The sequence below is a fragment of the Mercurialis annua genome, linkage group LG8 (assembly GCF_937616625.2).
Source record: "Mercurialis annua linkage group LG8, ddMerAnnu1.2, whole genome shotgun sequence".
Lineage (NCBI taxonomy): Eukaryota > Viridiplantae > Streptophyta > Magnoliopsida > Malpighiales > Euphorbiaceae > Mercurialis > Mercurialis annua.
This window is the reverse complement of record NC_065577.1, coordinates 32,319,511-32,340,889: the sequence shown is the minus strand read 5'-3', so window position 1 is coordinate 32,340,889 and position 21,379 is coordinate 32,319,511. Positions and strand designations below refer to the sequence as shown.

At 31.7% G+C, this 21,379-nt stretch overlaps 2 protein-coding genes across 3 annotated transcripts; one reads left to right on the top strand and one right to left on the bottom strand.

Moving 5' to 3' along the window:
* The first annotated feature begins 3,828 nt into the window (after nt 1-3,828).
* On the top strand, nt 3,829-12,604 carry LOC126660613 (glycerol-3-phosphate acyltransferase RAM2-like). 2 transcript variants are annotated; one of them, XM_050354185.2, is made up of 3 exons: nt 3,829-4,539; nt 4,770-5,616; nt 12,588-12,604. In XM_050354185.2, exons 1-3 carry the CDS (start codon nt 3,925-3,927, stop codon nt 12,602-12,604), a joined length of 1,479 nt encoding a protein of 492 aa, XP_050210142.1. In that variant the 5' UTR covers nt 3,829-3,924. The 2 variants fall into 2 exon arrangements, with proteins under 2 accessions (XP_050210142.1, XP_050210141.1); XM_050354184.2 differs by lacking the exon at nt 12,588-12,604 and having other exon boundaries at nt 4,770-5,710.
* On the bottom strand, nt 11,256-19,824 carry LOC126660617 (phosphoglucan phosphatase DSP4, amyloplastic). The gene is made up of 14 exons (XM_050354188.2): nt 19,715-19,824; nt 19,431-19,497; nt 19,299-19,346; nt 18,697-18,805; nt 18,386-18,462; nt 18,186-18,262; nt 17,913-17,993; nt 17,301-17,433; nt 15,839-15,898; nt 15,406-15,462; nt 14,303-14,398; nt 12,710-12,769; nt 11,941-12,048; nt 11,256-11,639 (listed from the first exon to the last, which is right to left on the bottom strand). The coding sequence occupies exons 1-14, from the start codon at nt 19,738-19,740 to the stop codon at nt 11,505-11,507; spliced, it is 1,134 nt and encodes a 377-aa protein (XP_050210145.1). The 5' UTR covers nt 19,741-19,824; the 3' UTR covers nt 11,256-11,504.
* Between the last annotated feature and the right edge of the window lie 1,555 nt (nt 19,825-21,379).

Below are 21,379 nucleotides of genomic sequence, written 5' to 3'. Positions count from 1 at the left end.
ATTTTTTAAATTATTAATAATATTAGGGTGTAATTTAAATATAGGATAAAAATGGAGGATTATTTTAAACTATTTTTAAGTGAAAAGAGATCAATTTAATGCTTTAGGGTAAAATTGAAACATAAAAGGGTAAATTAGGATAAAATTGGAGAAATTCCTACGTCGGGGTATATTTACAAAAGGGGCTAAAGGCGAGGGGGTTTTAAGTGATTAGGCCAAAAAAAATCCACCTTTTAACCCAATTCGTTTGCTTCATCACCTTGCAAAATTTTCAATTTTTCCCAAATTTCCACCTTTTAGTCTTTCAATTGCACCTTTTAAGTACTAAATTGACTTCTTTTCACTTGAAAAAGATTCAAATTAATATTTTATATTTAACACATATTTTAAATAGTACTGGATGCTAAAATTTCAACAATAAGATCATTTTTCTTAAAAAAATATTTCAAAATTAATAAATTTCACATCTACTTTTATTCAATCAAATGATTTTTTTAACAAACACAGTTAATAATTTTTTATAAAAAATTAATTTTTTTTTTAAATCAGGAAAGAATAGCCGGAGCTGTTATTCAAAATAAAGAACAACCATGGCTATTGCTGTTCTTCATTTTGAAGATCAGCCATGGCTTTATTTTGAAGAATAGCCATGGCTGTTCTTCAAAATGAAGAACATCCATGGCTGTTCTTCATTTTAAAAAACAGAGGGTTGTTCTTTCTTGAAGAATAGCTTCGGAGAAGTTTCCGGCGATCGGTTTGTGGTGGCGGTCTTTTAAATTTTTTTAAAAGATATTTTGGTTCAGTTTAAAATAGTAGGATATGGATTTTTTTAATTAAATTTAAATTAAAAATAATATAAAATTTAATTAAATTAATTTTGCAGAGTAAAGGCGGTGAGATATAGTTCGATTCAAATTTAAATTTAATTTTATATTTAAAAAGATATTTTAATTGATTTATATTTAATGTGAAATTCATTAACTTTTAAAATTTTAGTGAAGATTTTTTTTCCTTAAAAAGAGGTAAATTTAGTACTTTGAAGGTGCAATTAAAAGACGAAAGGTGGAAATTTGGGCAAAATTGCAGATTTTACAATTTGAGGGTGCAAACGAATTGAAGGTTAAAGGTGGAGGGTTTTTAAGGGATTAGCCAATATATATTTTTTAAAAAGGCTTAAATGCACAAAAAATCACCATTTTTCGCGTGTTTTTGGTATTTAACATAATTTTTTAATTTTGGCAAAAAAGTACATGAACTTTCAAAATTTTGCAATTAAAGACACAACATCATTTTGGATGTGAAACGACACCGTTTTAGATTAAAACGACGTCGTTTTGGATCTAAAATTACACTATTTTCAAAGGGTGGTCTTAATTGCAAAAAAATGGAAAGTTCATGTTAGATATGCCAAAATTAAAAGATTATGTTAAATACCAAAAACACGCGAAAGTTGGTGATTTTTTGGTACATTTAAGCCTTTAAAAAATGCATGGTTCGGAACCGTAATTGACGATTTCGGTTCTAAGAAATGTTGTACCGTCCCAAACCCGGCTTTCTCTCGGCTGTTCTAGGTCGGTTCAGACATGGTTCAGGGTTTGACTGGTTTTAGGCTGGGTTTGACCGAGCCGGTTCACGGTTCAACCCGGTCCATGGCCACCTCTACTATAAGTGAATTCACTCTCGAAACTTGAATAAACTGCATGTGTAAGCATATACAGAACCAACACCAATAACCGCGACCTTTTAGGCAAAGATGAATTGCCATCATCAACAATTATAAATTTACAGGACTTGCGACTCCATATCTCAAGACTAGTAGGGCACAAATTGGAATGCAGACTTTGTGGCCGTGGAGATGGAGGAATGCCACGAGCAAACCGATCTCCTGGCAAAGATATAACAATTCTAGCATATTGAATATGGATAGTGGAACTCTTCTTGCGTTTCTTCGAAACGTTAGATTTTTCCATACTATCTTTGAATTTATCCAAATTCATTTACGTAAGAAAAACGGCTTATTTTCATCTATCGTTCATACGATTAACACATCATTTAACACGTCAACAAAACATTATAAAAAACAAAATACCAAAATGCCGTTAAAATTCTAAAAAAAAGACCTAAAAGCTAATTAACCCTAGCCGCTGCTGCCATCCCAACTCCTGTCACCGCCGCTGTCACCCCCACTCCTAGTCATCGATTGCCTCCTCTCAGACAAATTGAGAATGTCTAATTCGTCTTCTCATACGAATCGCAGAGAAGAAAAACTCCTATCTAGGAAGACGAACCCTGTATGGGTTCGTCCAACGAACTCTATTAGAGTTCATTGAAGAAGATGAACCCATCAGGATCGACCGGTGGTAGCTGAAGTTTAGGGGCATTTTAGGTATTATTTTTAGGATCTTTTGATGGCGTGTCAAATGATGTGGAATGTATTTAAATATTTATTTTTATTTTTTGAGTGCCATATTAGTATTTGTTAACGGCATCAACTAAAAATTGGAAGGAAGGAGTTTGCTTATTGTCACAATGAAACTTAGAAGGTTTACAGACCGAAAATGAAATTTAGAGACATTAGTAATAAAAAGCCCGAGAATCAAGGACGACATGTGAAATAAGTCAAGACAAAATGAATAAAAAATAAAAATTCATCAAGAAATTACAAATAAGAAAACATTAGAAAGAAAAGATTAACAAATAGAACCATTCCTATCTTTGGACTTTAAATTTCAAATTTTAGTTTGGACAAGAGAGGTGTAGACACCTATTTTTCGGAAAGTAAAAAAGTGATAAGGGACTGAAGCGTCCAATGATGATTTTCAGAGAAACTCGTCACCGTGACGAGCTAGCAATCTGTATGTCTGAATTCAAGCGGACTAGATTAGCACACAGTGGCGAATTTGAAGGATCGAAGCGTAATTAGCCGCAAATAGCCTATAAAAATCACAATGGATTATGATAGAAGTCTAAAAAATTGGATAAATTAAAATGCCTTAAAAGTTTATGGGCGAATTTGCAGTTTTGACAGACTAAATTGACCATACCTAAACACTTGTGACCCTCGAAGCTTTTTTTGATACTTCTAGGAACCGAATAAGCCTTTTTGCCATTTTTAAGGGCATTTATCATTTAATCCGAATTCAATAACTTAATTAGACCTTGGACAAATAATCAAAAAAGGAAAAATATTTGAAGGAAGCTTCACAACAGTTCAAACCTTTCAGTTTCATCCAATTTGTCTTGAAACGCATGAGCAAAATTACATAGTTAGACATTATTGAAATAAAATCACATGTTTTATGACAAATTTGATAAAATTGAAAGTGTTGACTTTTATGAAACTTTCATAAAAGATTTGGCCTTTTTTGTTCATTTGGCCTATTAAAAATTAAGCCAAAAACCTTTATGCATACTTCTATCAAGTTTATATATAAAAGCATTATAGTAAATTTGAAACTTTTTCATTTACATACACATTGTATTTATTTTCTAGAAACAATAATATATTTATTGTTTTTAATAATATTATTACAACAAATTTAAAAATTAAGATTGATTTTTTATTACAGAAGTATATGATTTTATTTTAAATAGTAAATAATATAATATATAGCAGAATATTTTTGACAATACTATTATGGTGACATAGATTGCAAAGTTTACAAGGTATAAATGATGACAACAAAAGTGATATTTACAATGCATTTTTCCAATTATTATAACCATTCACCATGTCTATTTCTTCTCCAAAAACTTTGGTTATTTCACTTCTTCACATGTATTGGACCAAAAAACTTATCAATTCTCCTGGTTTTCATCACAAAACATCCCATTTCCTGTCCTTTTTCCCCTATATAAAAATGACCAACTTAGTGTAAGATTGCTCAATCAAACAACTAACTTTACTCAATAATAATACTCAAAATGGTTATGCTGAGCAAGTTCCCATCAGTTAGCAAATGTGCATCCATAGGCAGAGAAAAGCACACGGTGGTTGCTGACATGGATGGCACCTTACTCATCGGCCGTAGCTCCTTCCCGTATTTCGCGCTCATAGCTTTCGAAGCAGGCGGCTTTTTCAGGCTTCTTTTCTTGCTTCTAGCGTCGCCCTTGGCCGCGCTTCTTTACTACTTTGTTTCGGAATCTGCCGGGATTCAACTACTTATTTTTACCTCATTTGCGGGTATGAAAATATCCGATATAGAATCCGTAGCGCGTGCAGTGCTGCCGAAATTCTATTCGGGTGATCTTCATCCGGAGTCATGGCGTGTGTTCTCGTCCTGCGGGAAGCGCTGCGTGTTGACTGCGAATCCGAGGATAATGGTGGAGGCATTTTTGAAGGATTTCTTGGGAGCTGATTTAGTGTTGGGTACTGAAATATCAAGCTATAAAGGTAGAGCTACAGGTTTTGTTAAGAGTCCTGGTGTTCTTGTAGGTAGTAACAAGGCAAATGCCCTTCAAAAGACTTTTGGAGATACAAAGCCTGAAATTGGGCTTGGAGATAGGCATACAGATGCGCCATTTATGTCTTTGTGCAAGGTTAGCTTTTGCACCCACCTTCCATGCAGTAGCGGATCCATGAATTTTTTCCGGCTCGAACTTAATTTATATTTCACTTTTGATTTTCCGTTAGTTCGGGTTTAATCTCCATCTAACTCTGAATTCATTAAAGCTACCTCTATTTTTTAAAAAATATATATCTATTGAGTCAAATTGTAGTAATATTTAGTTGAAGTTAATAATGGAATTAGTTTGGTGTAATAATGCAGGAGAGTTACCTAGTGTCCCCGAATCCGAAAGTGAGGGCGGTAACGACCGAAAAACTTCCGAAACCGATCGTGTTCCACGATGGCAGGCTAGTCCAGAAGCCAACACCATTGATGGCACTACTCATCATATTATGGATTCCAATAGGATTTATTCTAGGCTGCCTGAGAATTGCAGCAGGATCCCTTCTGCCAATGCCAATCGTCTACTATGCATTCTTAGCACTCGGTGTTCGAGTCACCGTTAAAGGCACTCCCCCTCCTCCCCCGAAGAAATCAACCGGCCAATCCGGTGTCCTATTCGTCTGCTCTCACAGAACTCTCCTCGACCCCATTTTCCTCTCCACGGCGCTTGGCCGCCCTATAGCAGCCGTGACATACTCCGTTTCTCGTCTCTCCGAAATCATATCGCCCATCAAAACCGTGAGGCTCAGCCGCGATCGCGCAGCCGATGCAGCCATGATCAAGAAGTTATTAGTAGAAGGTGACTTAGCAATTTGTCCGGAAGGGACTACTTGTAGGGAACCGTTTCTTTTAAGATTCTCGGCATTATTCGCCGAGCTGACCGACGAAATTGTTCCGGTGGCTATGGTAAATAGAATGAGTATGTTCCACGGAACTACGGCGAGAGGATGGAAAGGGATGGATCCATTCTACTTTTTCATGAACCCTAGTCCGGCTTATGAAGTGACTTTCTTGAGTAAATTGCCGAAGGAGTTAACTTGCAGTTCAAGTAAGTCGAGCCATGAAGTGGCTAATTATATTCAGAGGGTGATTGCTGCTACTTTATCATACGAGTGCACTCAATTTACTAGAAAAGATAAGTATAGAGCACTTGCTGGGAATGATGGTATTGTTGCTGACAAATCTAATAACCTCAAACCCAACAAATTAATGGGCTGTTAATTTCTTGCTGTTTTGAACATATTTTTCTTACAATTTCATTTTCGGACAAGTGATGAGTTCTTCAAAGCTACAAATTACAGTAATATGATGTTTTATATCAAGTGACTGCATTCTATATGGTATTGATATTGAGTTTTTTGTGCACATCAAACTAGTTTCTTCATCTTGTAATAATTACGGGAACGGTTGTTACTAAAGATAAAATGGTAGTTAATTGTTGGAACACTTTCTGTTGCAAGAATTCTTTATGCAAAATTTAGCGCCGTAATGAGACATTTGAGTTTATAAATGATGGCGAACATTCATATAGTTTATTTTTTACTTACACTTATATTGAAAATGGAAGGACCAGCAGTCCGGCAGCAGTAGGATGCAGAGGATGGTCGGTTGCTGGAATCCAACGACCGATCGCCAAAATATAGTCGGAATTTTGGTCGGATATAGGCGGTCTGCGGTGGTCTGTTGACCGTTGCCAATTAACGGTTGATTGTTGACCAAACATGGATATTTACTATACATAGGTGGAGTTTAAGTGGATTTTTGATGAATATTACAACTTGACCAGTTGACCAAATTTTATTGCATCAAGCTTAGATCAACTCTCATATTACTATGAAATTCATTAAATATCACCTGAAACTATTGATTAGACGATGCAACAATATAAAATTTATCTAAATCCATCTAAAATTCACGTTAGATCCACTTAGAATTCACATCATCACATATATATATTATTAAGATCCACCAAAATGCACTAAAATGCACATCATATCCTATCAAAATGCGTCAAATTCACTATTAGAATCCTTCGTATTCACAATAAAATAAAAATTGTGATATTATTTAAATACAGTAATATTAAACTCACCAAAATCTACACTAGACTACGGCGCTCGGACTTCCTCGGTAACTCTCGGTTGATTTGCTAACATGCCGCATTTCTATAAATATTTTTTCTTTTAGTTAGTTTTAAAATTAAGCTTTATTTACATTACTTTTGTATTTATTGTTAAAAAGTAGGGTAGGTTTGTAAATATCCCTGATAAATGAATGTGCACATCATAATTTAATATGGAAAAAAGGGTCAAATATAATCATACATAGCTTGTGGTCCAAGTTTGTCCCTTATGTATAAAAAAATCTCAAATATGTCTTTCATTTATGAAAATCTTCATGTCTAAAAAGGTTTAAAAATGTTCAAATGCACCCTTCATGTGTGAAAAAAGTTCAATATCACCACAAAAACTGCTCCACAAACACCATGTTTGGTTCATGGAATAGGTGCGGAATGGAATAGCTATTCTGTATAAAATAACAATTTTCCACTTTGGTTCATGGAATAGGTATTCCATGGAATTGCTATTTCATAATTCTGTGAAATAAGTACTCCTCTTAAATACTAAAGAATGGCTACTCCATTTCTTATGAAATAGCTATTTTATTTCATGCTATTTCATTCCATAAATCAAACATGGCCAAAGTTAGGGGTGAGCACGGATCCTGGATATCTCCAAAATCGAACCGAAAACCGGACCGAAAATATCCAGGACCGAAAAATATCCGTTGACCATTGACTTTCCCCGAACCGAACCGTACCAAAAATTTTATTGGTACGGTTCTGGATCTTTTATAAATACCCGTACCGAGAACCGAACCGTACCGAACCGAAATACCGAACTTATACCCGAAGAACCGAGATTATATATATATATATATATATATATATATATTATTCTATTTTTAATTTGATTATTATATTCGTAAACTTTATATTACTAAACATTAAAATTGCTTTATAAAATTAAAAAAAATATATATTAAAAAAATTTCGTCTATATATATATATATAAATTATCAATTTACACAAAAATAAAATTACTTATATATTTCAATGAAAATTATATGAATTTTTTAAATATTTGATAATTATTAAAAGTATTTTTTTAAATTGATATGAACAATTTACATATTCATTGACCAAATTATATAGTTTTAACAAAAATGATATAGTTGTAGATTTGAGAATAGATAAAAGTACCTTTATCAAATAATAAAAAAATTAATGTTAAATCGAACGATAACATAGATATTGTGCCTTTTTATTTTATTGATGATTATTTACTTGTGATAGTTGAAAATATAAAAAAATGAATGAATGAGTAGCTAATTAATTTTAGAGAAAACCACAAAAATATTCATATTTAAATAGAAAATAATAAAAATACACATCAACCTAATAATTTACATTGATACCAAAAAAAGATAAAAGTTTACATATTCTAACCAAACCACTAAATAGGAGACATGTGTCACACTCAAAGCCAAAAGAAAGGGTCAAAAACGTGTGATTTTTGGTCAAAAAAGCGTCTGACGCGCGTCAGAAATGCGTCTAACGCGCGTCAGAAACGCGTCTGACACGCACGGCTGTCACATGTCAGCACGTGTCAGCATGTCAATTTAATATCAACATGTATCATATATATATCTGTTATGTATCTGGAATGTATCACAGCTACATTTTCTCATATTTCTAAAAACAAAAACAACTATATATGTTTGTAAAATTTTATTATTGATTTTGCTTCTCTATATCTATGGTGTATCAGTGGTGTATTTATGATATATCAGTAATGTATTACGATGTATTGACAATGTATCAGTCATTTTGAAATTTATTTTATTGAAAATTGTGAGTTGGAGACTAATTCCAGAAATTATTATAATCAATGATATATTTATTTCGTTAAAATAATTAAAAAAGATAAGAATATGTATCTACGATATATCGATGTCGTATCTATGATGCGTCCAATATGTATATATGTGATATATACATGAACAAACTAAAAGAATAACAATGTAATATATTTATAAACAATCTATTTTTAAAAACATATCAGCAATGTATTACAATGTATATATAATATATCATTCATTTTGAAATTTATTTTGTTCAAAATAACCATTCTGAGTTGGAGATGGATTTTAAAAATTATAATCAATGGTGTATTCAAAAAAAGTATTTCGTTAAAATAATAAAAAATGATAAGAATATGTATCTACGATGTATCAACGATGTATTTATAATACATCGATGTTTTATCTACAATGTATTAGTGGTGTATATACGATGTATCGTTGATATATCCGACATATATATTCATACAAAATTGAACCAATAACTATTCAATGTCTTCATTAAATTTAGAGTTGATGTCATAAAAATTCATCAACTTTATACGTTTTTTCAATTTAATCTCACCTATAAAAACGCATAAATTACATTAGAAATATATATATATATATATTGCTTCTAATATGTATTCGATACATGTATTTAAAAAATGTGTCTTCCAATTAAATATTTGAAAGTTTGCTCCGTCCTTTTTTTCCCATGTTACACTAGGTTTTGCTTTTAGCTCAATTTTTTTTATATTTATAATGTATTTACGATGTATCATCCATGTATTTACAGTGTATTGCAAGATATAGATGATACATCGGTAATGTATTAAAATTTTATTATTAATTATTCTCCTCTATATTTAAAATATATTATACATATATCTATGATGTATCGATGGTTTATTTATGATGTATCGGTAATGTATTACGATTTATCGATAATGTATAGGTCATTTCAAAATTTATTTCGTTAAAATAATCCAAAAAATTTAAACATGTATCATCAATGTATCTGCAACTAGATGTAACATTATAGAATAAAAGGGACATGTCTGGACAAAGAGAATGGAGTCACATGATCGAAGCGAATAGATGGTAGTCGTGTGATAAAGATGTATCAGTGATGTATTTGCAATGTATCGGCGATGTATTCACAATGTATGAGCGATGTATCTATGACGTATTTGCACTGTATACGAAACATTTCAATTTTAAATGTATCTGAAATATATATATATATATATATATTTGAGAATACATTTTACATACATCTTCAAAACATATTTAGACTATCTTTACAGTGTACATGTATGTATTCGAAATATATTTATAATATATATGTATTTACGATGTATCGATGGTGTATCAAAGATGTATCTGATCTGTATTGGTGGTGTATCCATGATATATCGGCGATGTATCTACAATACATTTTATGTATCTGATCTGTATTGGTGGTGTATCCATGATATATCGGCGATGTATCTACAATACATTTTATCTTGCTGTTGAGCAATGATGGTTCTTCAAATGAGTATGATAACAATGCTAAAGCACTTGAAATTAAAGGCACCAATTATACATGTAAAGTGCTACCTGAAACTACAAAATCGAATTGCAAGAAAGTATTACAGAGCACTCAGCTCTAACTTCTAAATTCAAAAACACCAATTACACATGTTCATTTTAAATTTATTGAATTCTAATGGCTATAGTTTTAATGGCCAAATTACAACATAAAAATCAACTGTAAAAACCCTAAAGAACAAATTGAAAACCCAATAACTAATTCATTCATTATAAAATTGAATCCAAATCAAATATCAGACTCGGACCCACTTAAATACTATGATAGTCCTTCCAAACCCATAAACCAAGAAACAAAATTTAGTAAAATAAATAGATATTCACCTGACCAAAAGATTGTAGAGAATATGGTGCATAAAGAAGGAAAAGGAGTTGAAAATTGAAGAAGATGAAGCAATTTGCTTCTGTTTTTAGTTTAACACGTGGAAGCAGGAGGATGAGTGGGTAGAAAAAGAAATAAAGTGCTCAACTCAGCTAATTACAGTAAAAGATTGTTGGTACTCGTGAAAAGTTGAAGCATCGTGGGTATTTAAGAAAATTAACAGCGCTTTTGTAATTTATGCGTAATTTTCTCTTAATTTTAAAAGTCAAAATAATATATTATAATATAGTAGAGATCATATTTTAAATAAAACAATATCTGTGGTTCTAATGATATCCGTACCGAACCGTACCAAACCATTAGGACCGAATCCCCGTACCGAACCGTACCAAAAAATAAAATCTCAAACCGAATTGATATCCCCGGTTTTTGGTTTGGTTTCGGAGATTTGCCAATCTCCGGATTCCTCCGAACCGTGCTCACCTCTGGCCAAAGTATTGGCTTAAGCATCAGAGCAGCAGAAAAACCCAAAACTGAGGTTCTTGGACCTTCCTCTATTATTTGTGTTGGAAATCGCCTATTGTTTGCCCATTTAAAAAATATACATACTTCCCAACTCAAACATGACATATTTAACTAATTAACAAACCCAAAAGTACGACAAGTTTATTTGACAGATCACTATGTGCCCAAGTATTTAATATGTTCACTAAAAAATATCATAATAAATTGTTATGTACACAGAAACTCCATAAATATTTGAACTTCTAACATGAAAAGTGTATTTATATTTTTTTCATGCATAAAAGGTATATTTGAACTTTTTCATACATGAAAATCACTTGAACCACGGATAAAACATAGAGGACATTCGGCAATTTTTCTAACGGTGTTAGGAGAGGCTTATTTGAGCTGTTTTTAAAGACATTAAGTGTGTTTCCAGCACCTTTCCATACATGGAGAGCCAACTTGATCAATGGGCTAAATATAGAAAGCATATTTGACCCCTTTCCCTTTAAAAAATATAGTACAAATGGAAAAGTAAGAGATAATAATAGTACAGCAAAAGCCGAGTTGAGTCAAATATCATGATGTTAGCTTATTGAAAACGGATTTAGCCATTTACCGGTTTACCTATCTATTATTACCTGTGATTTCATAATGAATAATATATGGACTTTAACAACAAATTCATTACATTTTACATACAAACTTCTATGCCTTACCTTTCCAGTTTACAGAGCATCTTCTGGAGAGGTTTCAAGAAATTCTCTTATTTTCAACCGTTCATCGCTGGTTAGATTTGGGTCCTCACCGGTCAATCTTGTACGTATAGCTGTGCTAATACTGTCTGTGTCATCACTCAGAACCTGGTTGATGAGCAGACCATCAGCAAACCAAAACGTGCTTATAGTCGAGTGTGTCATTAAAGATACTAATACGAGAAATCTCATGTTATAAAAAAAAAACGGATCACCATTATCCACCATCTACAAAGCTCCAAATTGCACATTGCAAATTCTGCAATTTCAAATTTTGATCCTAGAACGATATTTTAAATAAAGACCTAAAAAAGGAAAAAATAAAGAAGCTTTCTCCCATCCATAAGAACATCGCTGCAAAGCATATAGTAGGCACAAAGAAGGGAAAGCATAGAGAACAGAATTAAACCTGAACAAAATTGTTGACATGCCCATCTTTGTTGGGAGAGGTAACTGGTTCATGTTCATTATATGTCCATTCCCCGTCTATAATGTATTTGTATTCATAGCGGCCTTCCTGTTAATGTGCAAGTTGACACACCATTTTAGTTAAACTTAAATGCCTAAATTACAGAAACATCGATTTCCATAATAGGTCAATGTACTGCTGAGGATTCCATTTTAATTAACATACTCCGTGTCATATTTGGAGTTCATTATAAATACATTTAGGTAACAACTTAGCTTAATTAAGAAGTAAACCTATAAGTCACATATATAAATATAAACGGTCAGGACAAATGATTGCGGTTAGATGTTTATTTTTCTTTCGAAGAACTGTGGTTATATTTTCTTTCCTTTTCTTTTTAGGTTATAAAGGTGAGTAAAACATTTAGTTCTTGCACTTGAAATACATAAACCATAATAATGTTGCAAATGAGGAGCATAATAGAACGTTTTGGTGTTAGAAGCATATAAAATATAATAGTGACTTAGTCAAAGAGACTTGCATGGTTCCAAAAGTGTGCAAATTGTAAAAAATAAATCGCATGAAGTCAAGTACAAAGCAAGCCTAGCTGAAAACTTTTGAAAAGAGCAGTGGACACAAACATAAAGGCAAAATGCCATCATAAGAACAGAAGAGCGACAAACAAAAACAAACTTAAAGACAATGCCCTCATGTAGATTTTGCAGTAAGTAATTATCATATAGGGAAGGGAAAAAAGGATTTGGCTTACCATTATTTCCCTCCTCAGTATCCATGAAGCCTGTTCCTCGTCAAATTTTAAAGGTATTCTCTAAAAACACAAAAATAAAATAAATGAAAATGAAATCTATCTCAATTTTTTAGAATATTTTCTCCTCTCATTATTTAATTTTCACTTCTTTTAATAACCTAGAGTTCCATTCACTCCATATTGCATAATGGCAAAATCTATTAAAGCAAAATACACATGCATAATGGCTGGAGACATACGCATTCACTAAGGAGTGTTTGGTTCAAGGTTAGAAATGGAAATGGGAATGGCAGTGGTTGTTTTTCATATGTTGTTTGGTTCAATAAATTAGTGTACGAATGAAAACGAGTATAAAAAAAGAGCCTAATTCGGTCGGGTTTAATATTTTGAAAAAAAAATTGATTTTTCATTTTGGTTTGGTTTTATACATAATTGTTTTATTAAAATTTAATAAATGGACCCATGGGCCTGGTTCGGTATGAAAAAAAATTATCCTTATAATTTTGGTTCAGATCATTATTGAACAAAATAGAAAATTTTGGGTTCGATTCGATTTTATTCTGAAAAATAAATAAAAAGATTTGGTTCGGTTCAAATTAATATTAAAAAACTTAGACTTTTGGTTTAGTTTGGTTTTGGACATAAATCTTTTAGTCAAGTTCTAATCTAAACCAACCCAAAAAAATCGTATCAAACCTAAAAACCAAACCTAAATTTGGTTCGGTTTGATATTATAAAAATCGAATTTTCAGTTCAGTTTGGTTTTTGGACATAACTTTTTCAATTTAAGTTCTAAAATAAACCAAACCAAAGTAATCGACCTAACCAAAAACCAAAACGAACCGATGGGTACGATTCAATTTGGAAAATTTACATCCTTACAATTTCAATCCGGATTGATTTTGAAAAAAGTTAAACATTTCGTCTCGGTTAGATATTTTTAAAAAGTGATTTTCGGGTTCAATTCGGTTTTAGACATCAATTATTTTGAGTTACATTCCAATTTAAACTGAACCAAAATCATCAAACTGATTCAAAATAATCGACCAAAACGAACGATCCGGCTTTACTTGAAAAAATTTAAATCCTTAAACTTATGGTACGATTACAATTTTTTTTTTTTTTGATTCAGTTCGATTTTGAACCAAAAGTACACTTCCATAGATGAGAATCAACTTTAATATTTTATATTTTTTTATTAATATTTAATATTAAATAAATTATATAAAAATTAAAAAAATACACCCTTAATTTTTAAGTTATTTTTTTATAAAATATGTTTTAAAAATTATTTTTTATTAATTATATATAATTTTTTATTTTATAAAATATTTAGTCAGTTTTTTATTCGTACGGGTGAAAGGGGAAATGAGTGACTTCCATTAAAGGGTAATCGCATTCTTATGATTACCATGTCCGGAGAGCCATTCTCATTCCATCCTTATCTTGTAACCAACCAAACGCCCCCTAAGTATTGACACGTTTTATAGCATCATATTCCATACTGTCCATAGCTTATCAGTAACAACCAGTCACCACACAGACTATTTTATAACTCATCGGAGCTTCCTGAATAAGATATGCAATAATTACCTGACCCCATCCAATATCAAGTCCAGAAATTTCTACTGTGGAGCATTTGACATCTTTCCATGTAAGAGTAACAAGCCTCCTCCTGAGACCTGTAAGCTTTCAAATAACAGCAATGATAAAAATTAGTTTACAATGGGTAACAATCATAAGACCGAAGACATTACTCATAAAGCCCGTCTTTCTATTAGTAACTAAATGACATTATAAAGACCTCTAACTCTCATACTCAAGTTCATTTTAGTCATTTTCCATAGAGTGATGACATAAACTGCTGGAAAAAAAGGAGGCAAATAGAAGCAAAAGCCGTAAGTTCTTTATCTTTTGACTCTTCATTGTTACGAATTTCATTCACTACTAGCCATATGGCATACAGGTTAAATGTGCCACAAATAAATGACTTTCAGAAGGAATTATCATCAATTATTTCACACTTTATTTCTCCAAGGAAGGAAAAAGCTTTACGGAAAATACAAAAATTAAAGTAAATAATTCTCTAAATTAAGGAAAGTTGGTTTATCACAAATCTAATAAATGTCCCCATCTCAACACTCGATTGCTATAATTCTTTCAAAAGAAATTTGTTAATGAAACAAGGAATTATAGTTTTTGTTCCTGGTAGACTTTTTTAATTCTTTCATATGAATTCCCAAGAGCTAAAAGAACAAACAGAACTTATGAAGCATTACTTATAATGGAGATAGACCAGGGCAGCTAAACATCACTGAAAGTTAGGCTGTCAAAAGAATTGACAGATTTCTAAGAGATATTAGAAGTATGAAAACTAACAAGATAACATAAAGCCAGGTCATAGAGCAACATAATGATCAAAACATGATAATTATTAGTAAATTCTAGATGCAACTTCAAAAAATGCAGGGCATTTCCAATGCTTCATATACCAAACAATGTACTTGAACAATAAGTGTGGAAACTACATGGAAGAAAACAATAATCTACCATCATCATACACTGAAAAGTCTTCCAACATCTAATTACGTGCAGCACAAGAAGACAGTGAACATGAATTTGATTTGAATATGTAAAAGAAATCAAGATTCAAGATTCCACAACAATGGCGGTATGTAAAAGGCGTAAGAACTCACTATATCAGCAGTTGCACTTTTTATAGCATCAAGCTTAGGGAAGCAAGGTCGCTTGCTCTGCACAGAATACAGTGATGAGCTAAATTAAGATGCTAATCCGCTAGCTTATAAAAAATAAGATAAAAGATACTAATCAACTACTCAGTACCATAAACTTAATACTCACGAACTCCATAAATACCAAATTTGGTTAAGTGATTTAACATTGACTCATATACGAAATGGCTTCCATTATGTTCCTTGATTTTGCATGTGTAAAATGCACAATGGTAGCCTAGCACTTGACCAATCAATATCAAGGAATCTTCAACATTAGAGTCACCTCTAGTTTAACAAAAAAAATACATGGACCTTCTACAATTATTTTGGAAGCCATCATCAATGTAGCTTTTAGTTATGTTGAAACTACATAAATTAGGAAAAAAATAGTTACCAGAAGCAAATCACGTGCATCACTAAGTTTGTAGCCCTGAACCCAGAACATATATGCCAACTGTGATACAAAACAAACGCTTAGAACTATGAAGGAGAAATCAATCAACAATCAAGGGAAAGCAACATCATGTGCTTATTCAACCTTACAGAAAAAAAATGCTGCAGTGCGTAGTTATAAATTACTCTGATTCTAAAAGTATACAGTGATCAACAGTTAAATGCATTTATTGATTTATTTTTATTTGAGAACATATTTCACATGGTCTTATTTAATTCGATCGCCACTTTATAGAGTAGTACATATCACCAATAAATAAAAAAACGTTGACAATTCACTGCAAAATGCAGCTGCTAGCCAGAATCAACCAATGAAGTTACAGAGACTTGAGACATTCCATCATTAGACTTCTACAAGATAGAAACTACTTGTCCATCTAAAGTGTGGGAATGTAAGACTAACTATTTAGTTGCGCAAAACTGAATTTCTATATTATTTTTGTTGTTTATTATAAGGAACTTGAACAATTTAGCACTGCAGTTATTTTCCTCGCAAATTTCCCCCTAGAGTTGAGACTTGAGAGTGACTCCTAGTCTCATCAATCTCAGCTCTATTTCCAGGCAGATCTTAATGGACAGCCAGGAACTGCATACATGTATCTAACAGAATTACATGTTAGATCTTTACTTTTGTTTGCCTATTTTCCAGATGTCACAAACTCTCCTAATTTGAGATATCAAAGACTAATGCCTGTGTTCGAGTGTCCTTATTTGTAATGGACAATTTTGGATAAAATGATGACTTAATCCATTTAATTGACATTGTGCTCGAGCACTGACTTGTGCCTATGCTTTCGCAGTTAAATCTTAATTGATTTCAAATGTGGGCCTCGGATGAGTTTTCTCCAATAGAAATTATTTTAAAGCAACATCTTTGTACAAAACATTTGATTCTTATGATAAGAGAACACATGGCTTGTTTCAAAGCATTCTCTATGCTGTCATAAGAGCTAGGAGATCATAAAACAGGATGAAACGACTCTGACAATGCATTTTCATGTTTAAAGAACAGGCAGATTGTATCACACAGAATTACAAGTCAAAATATTTAAAAACTTTTGTCCAACCATGACTATATCTCATGATGCTCAGGATATCTAATTTAAGAGATAAAATGCAACTGCTCAAACATCTAGAATGTGAAGCATTGCATTGCAGTAATATAAATGAATATAACTCAGGAGAGAAAGAGAGCTCTATAGCTTGCCAGGTGCATGAAAAAAAAAATCTTTAGAGAGAATATACCGGACATGCAAAACTCTGGATAAGAGGACAGAAGGTTTCAATAACTTCTCTAGAGCATGATGATTTCAAAGACAGTAATAGCAACAAATTATAAGATGTGGGCAAAAAGACATGGAAAGAACAAACACATATTTCAATGATGAAACTTAAATTCATACCGCAGCAGCAGGAGCTCTTCCAAGTCCAGCAGTGCAATGTATATATGTTACACCTCCATTTTTATTTATGGCTCTGTTCAATATACTAATTACTGCTGGAAGTCGTATACGTAAATCAAATGCATCAAAATCCCTGCCATGTAAAAAAGTAGCCTCTGATTCAGGAGAAACATTGCATCTACAGAACTACTAGCAAGGACAAATGTACATCCATGTTCACCTCATTTCTCACACTGTAGCTGAAATTATTAGATACTAATTCAACGAAAGATTTTTTTTGTTTGTTAAAGAAGTCTTTTCACACCGGAACAACTGGATACTATAACAGAAGTCTAAATAGTAGAAAATAATTTCACCGATAACTGAAGTGCCATAATGTGATAAATAAAAGATAAATACCACAATGCAATATCATCGCAAATATACAGCTTACATGAAAGATTACTTTTCAGTAGCAACATTTTTTTTTTTTGAGAATTCAGTAGCAACAAGTTGAACTGCAGGATTCAGCCGACTATTTACCACTGTTTTCTTTATTTATTCTTTGTTGCGTGGAGTCAATTGTGCAGCAGAGCATAGCAAGAAGAGAAAGAATGGTTTATCATGGCTAACCTGATCTCTGCACGCACATGTTGAATGTCGCCACATTTTTCAGCATAATCCCGAATGGCATTGATATCTACCCCAAAATATCTAGAAATAATAGTCAAGGGAAATGTAGCATTTTTTTCTTCATATACTAAAAACAATTGATATCCCAAATACTCAACAAAAGAATATGAGCCAAATGAAGACCGTATGACTGATGCAAGAAATGGGAAGACTTTTTTTCTTCTCGCCGAGTCATAACCTCAAATAATACTAATAGGAACTGGTTTTGGATACTCCAAGTCTGAATCTTGTTGCAAGCAAAATATGGTTTTTACTCCTATTTTCCGCAGCTTGTCAACATCTTCAGGAGACTAGCAATGACATAAAAACAAAAAGAATTATAAAAATGAAATTGGAAAATGAATCATTAGAGATAACCAGTGAGGAGAAAATCTAAATATCCACGATATTTGCAATTAGGAAACAAGAATCACCTGTAGGCATGACCCAACAATCAAATCTGGACGAATAAAGTTGTAGTTCATTCCTAGTTCATGCCTATAGGTCAAAACTATAATACAACTGATTAGTAAATGATGGCTTAAAGTTGAATAACAAATGGCATGTCATAAATGAGGAATTCCTAGAAAGCATGCTTATAAGGTTAAACCATTTAAAATTCAAGCTAACCCTTCAACTGAATAAAACCAAGCCCCACTAAGGTTGAACAAAACCATTTCAACATAAATTTGCATTTGTTTGAAGTTTGATCATACTAAATGCTCATAAAACATATTGGATATACCAGCACCCATAGCTTCTGTCATGTTATGACTGTAGACCTCTGACTTCTCCTCCTCATCCTTTACATCTGCATCGCTTGTGTCAGCACTAGACGCAGACCCAGAAATTGCCTACAAGCCACAGCATCAAATTAACTCGTATCAGAAGCCAAAAAAAGAATTGAACAAAATAAAGCAGAATGGTTTCTAAGAGCTTGAAACTATATATGGCTGTTTCGATCACCATAATAAACCACCTGATCAGGCTATCTCTGACCAGATATAAAACAATTATGATGTTAAAATTACATAAATAATACAATGGGAGTCATTTCATGTTTTGCTAAATTTTCATTAAAGATCAACTTTTTTATCTGAAAAGTAAAAACCCAAAGTCAGATAAAAGCCAACTACAGCATTCTCGGTGAAGCTTTTCATTGAAAATGCCTAGAATCACAAAATATGAGCCAAAATGCCTAAGAAAGCATGAAACTAAAAAGACTAAAAAAGCAAACTAACAAGAAAAAAACAAAAAGCAAAGAATATTCCCAAAAATATCTAATAATTCCACTGTTCAAATTAAGAACAGACTTTATACATTCAATAATCCATTTTTAGTAGCTACCTTTACAGTAATAGTTGTCGGACGAAGATGAATCCGACTCATGATTCCCTGCAACAACCAAAAATTACAAAACATTTTAGCTGAAATTTTAAATTAAAATAATCAAATCAGGATCAGGATCAATTTCAGCACCACTGGATTAAAAGAAAACTTCCTGATGTGGTGACATTTGGATCCTTGTAAAGGTAAAACAGAACATCTGCATTTTGTTTTTCACAGTACAAACAAATCAAAGTTAAAATCAACATTAATAGAATTATAATAATAATAAAGATCAATAAGAGAATTAGCAAGTGATTTAGAACAAACAAATCAAAATCAAAATCAAAATCAAATACTAACAAAATAATATTAACAATGAGAGTAATGAAGATGAATAAGAGTATTAGTAATTGATTTAGAACAAAATGAATAACCTGGGAAGATAATGGAGGCAATTCATGTGAACAAGATGCAGAAGAATAAAATATCTTGTGCAGCAGTGAGTGTTGATTATTTTTTATTTCATGTTTTGGTTGGGGGGTTTATATAGTTTAGTTAAATTTGGAACGGAAAGAGGATCAACTTTTGAAAGAATCTACAAAATGCCATTTCTAAAAAAGTGTTAATTGCAAAAAATAATACACTTTACGGGTCCGTCCCGTAAAGATAGAAAAGGTTTTATTTTTACAAAAATAAAAAAATTAGTTAGTTAGAGTTAATTTGCGATAAAGCCTTCTTCCTCCTAAATATTAAAATAAATTTTCAATATTAATTTTTTTAATTTTTGGGAAAGAGGGTGTTGTGTTCTTTTCATAATATTAAGTGTTTTTTTTAAATAATATTAAAAATTAAAGGATAAAACTGGAATTTTTTCAAGTAAAAAAAGAGTCAATTTAGTTTATTAGGGTGGAATTAGAAACCAAAGGTGCGAATTTGAAAGAATTAGACAAAATTCAAACGTTAAGATGAAACTGAAAACGGGTTAAAAGGTTAAGGACTTTTTGGTGATTAAGTCTTTAAAGATCAAGTTGTATCTATTATACTATACATTAAAGCTAAGAGTCATACGACATGACAATCAAACGACATGACGAATAGAGCAAAGTCATATTCTGAAAGTATAAAAGTGCAGCAAACGACAAGAAGTAATGTGTACAGGATTGCAAGTTACTGTACATGTATAATTGTGCCGCCTAATAAAGTCAAATAAAATGAAAAAGTAATCTTTATGCACCTTATATATGTATAAGAGTTACACTTTTGATCTTTAACTTTTATTTTATAATGATTTAATTGTTTCTTTAAAAATAAATTAATTTGTTAAATTAGAATATCTTATTAATTTATTACTACAATGACTAATATTTATTTTTAAATGACTTTTTTCACACGAACACTTTTATTTTATTTGTTGATTATGGATTGAAAAAAACGTAAACTAATAGCTTGAAAAATTAAAAATTTAAAATCAAGTTAAAAAAATGATGATTCATGTATTAAATTAATAAAATTACAAAATACGCATCATTAAGATATTAAATTTTAATAGAACTATATACGATAAAATTAACATTATATAAATGTTAAGAAAATTATTGTACTAAAAAATGTTTTGCTAGAGAATGTATATTAATTCAATTCTGTTAATTCGATACTGATTTTCTTACAATTAATAAAAATCAAAGCAACGCTTGACCATTTTGCTAGTTAGAGTTTAAAGGCATACATATTCTAGGTTTAACTATCAAAACATACATCATCTTTTCGACTTTTTTTATTTATAGCCCCAACCTTTTAAAATTTTCAATTTTATCCCATTTCTCAACTTTCAATTTCAATTGTATTTAAAGCGGGAATAAGTTTTTTTTTTTAATAAAAGATAACATTTCAATAAAATTAGACCCGGATACGAGAGTCTCAAATCTATCCACAACATCTGAGCTAGAGAATTACAATGAAATTCAAAATCTCTAAGACTTTTTTGGCTATAGATTGTGTCACCCAATTACAAGAGCGAAAAATAAAACAAAACGAGTGGGAAGGAATACTATTACAATAAAATCTGACAATCGTGGAGGATAGATATCTACCGCCGTTCC

Bases quoted from the DNA above. Each gene is read 5' to 3' on its own strand.
- LOC126660613 (XM_050354184.2), top strand. From the start codon at position 3,925: ATGGTTATGCTGAGCAAGTTCCCATCAGTTAGCAAATGTGCATCCATA. The intron at 4,540-4,769 runs GTTAGCTTTTGC...GTAATAATGCAG, and splicing joins CATTTATGTCTTTGTGCAAG to GAGAGTTACCTAGTGTCCCC.
- LOC126660617 (XM_050354188.2), bottom strand. From the start codon at position 19,740: ATGAATTGCCTCCATTATCTTCCCAG. The intron at 19,498-19,714 runs GTTATTCATTTT...AACAAAATGCAG, and splicing joins TGCCTCCATTATCTTCCCAG to ATGTTCTGTTTTACCTTTAC. The intron at 12,770-14,302 runs GTAATTATTGCA...TTGTGTTTTTAG, and splicing joins TTGATATTGGATGGGGTCAG to AGAATACCTTTAAAATTTGA.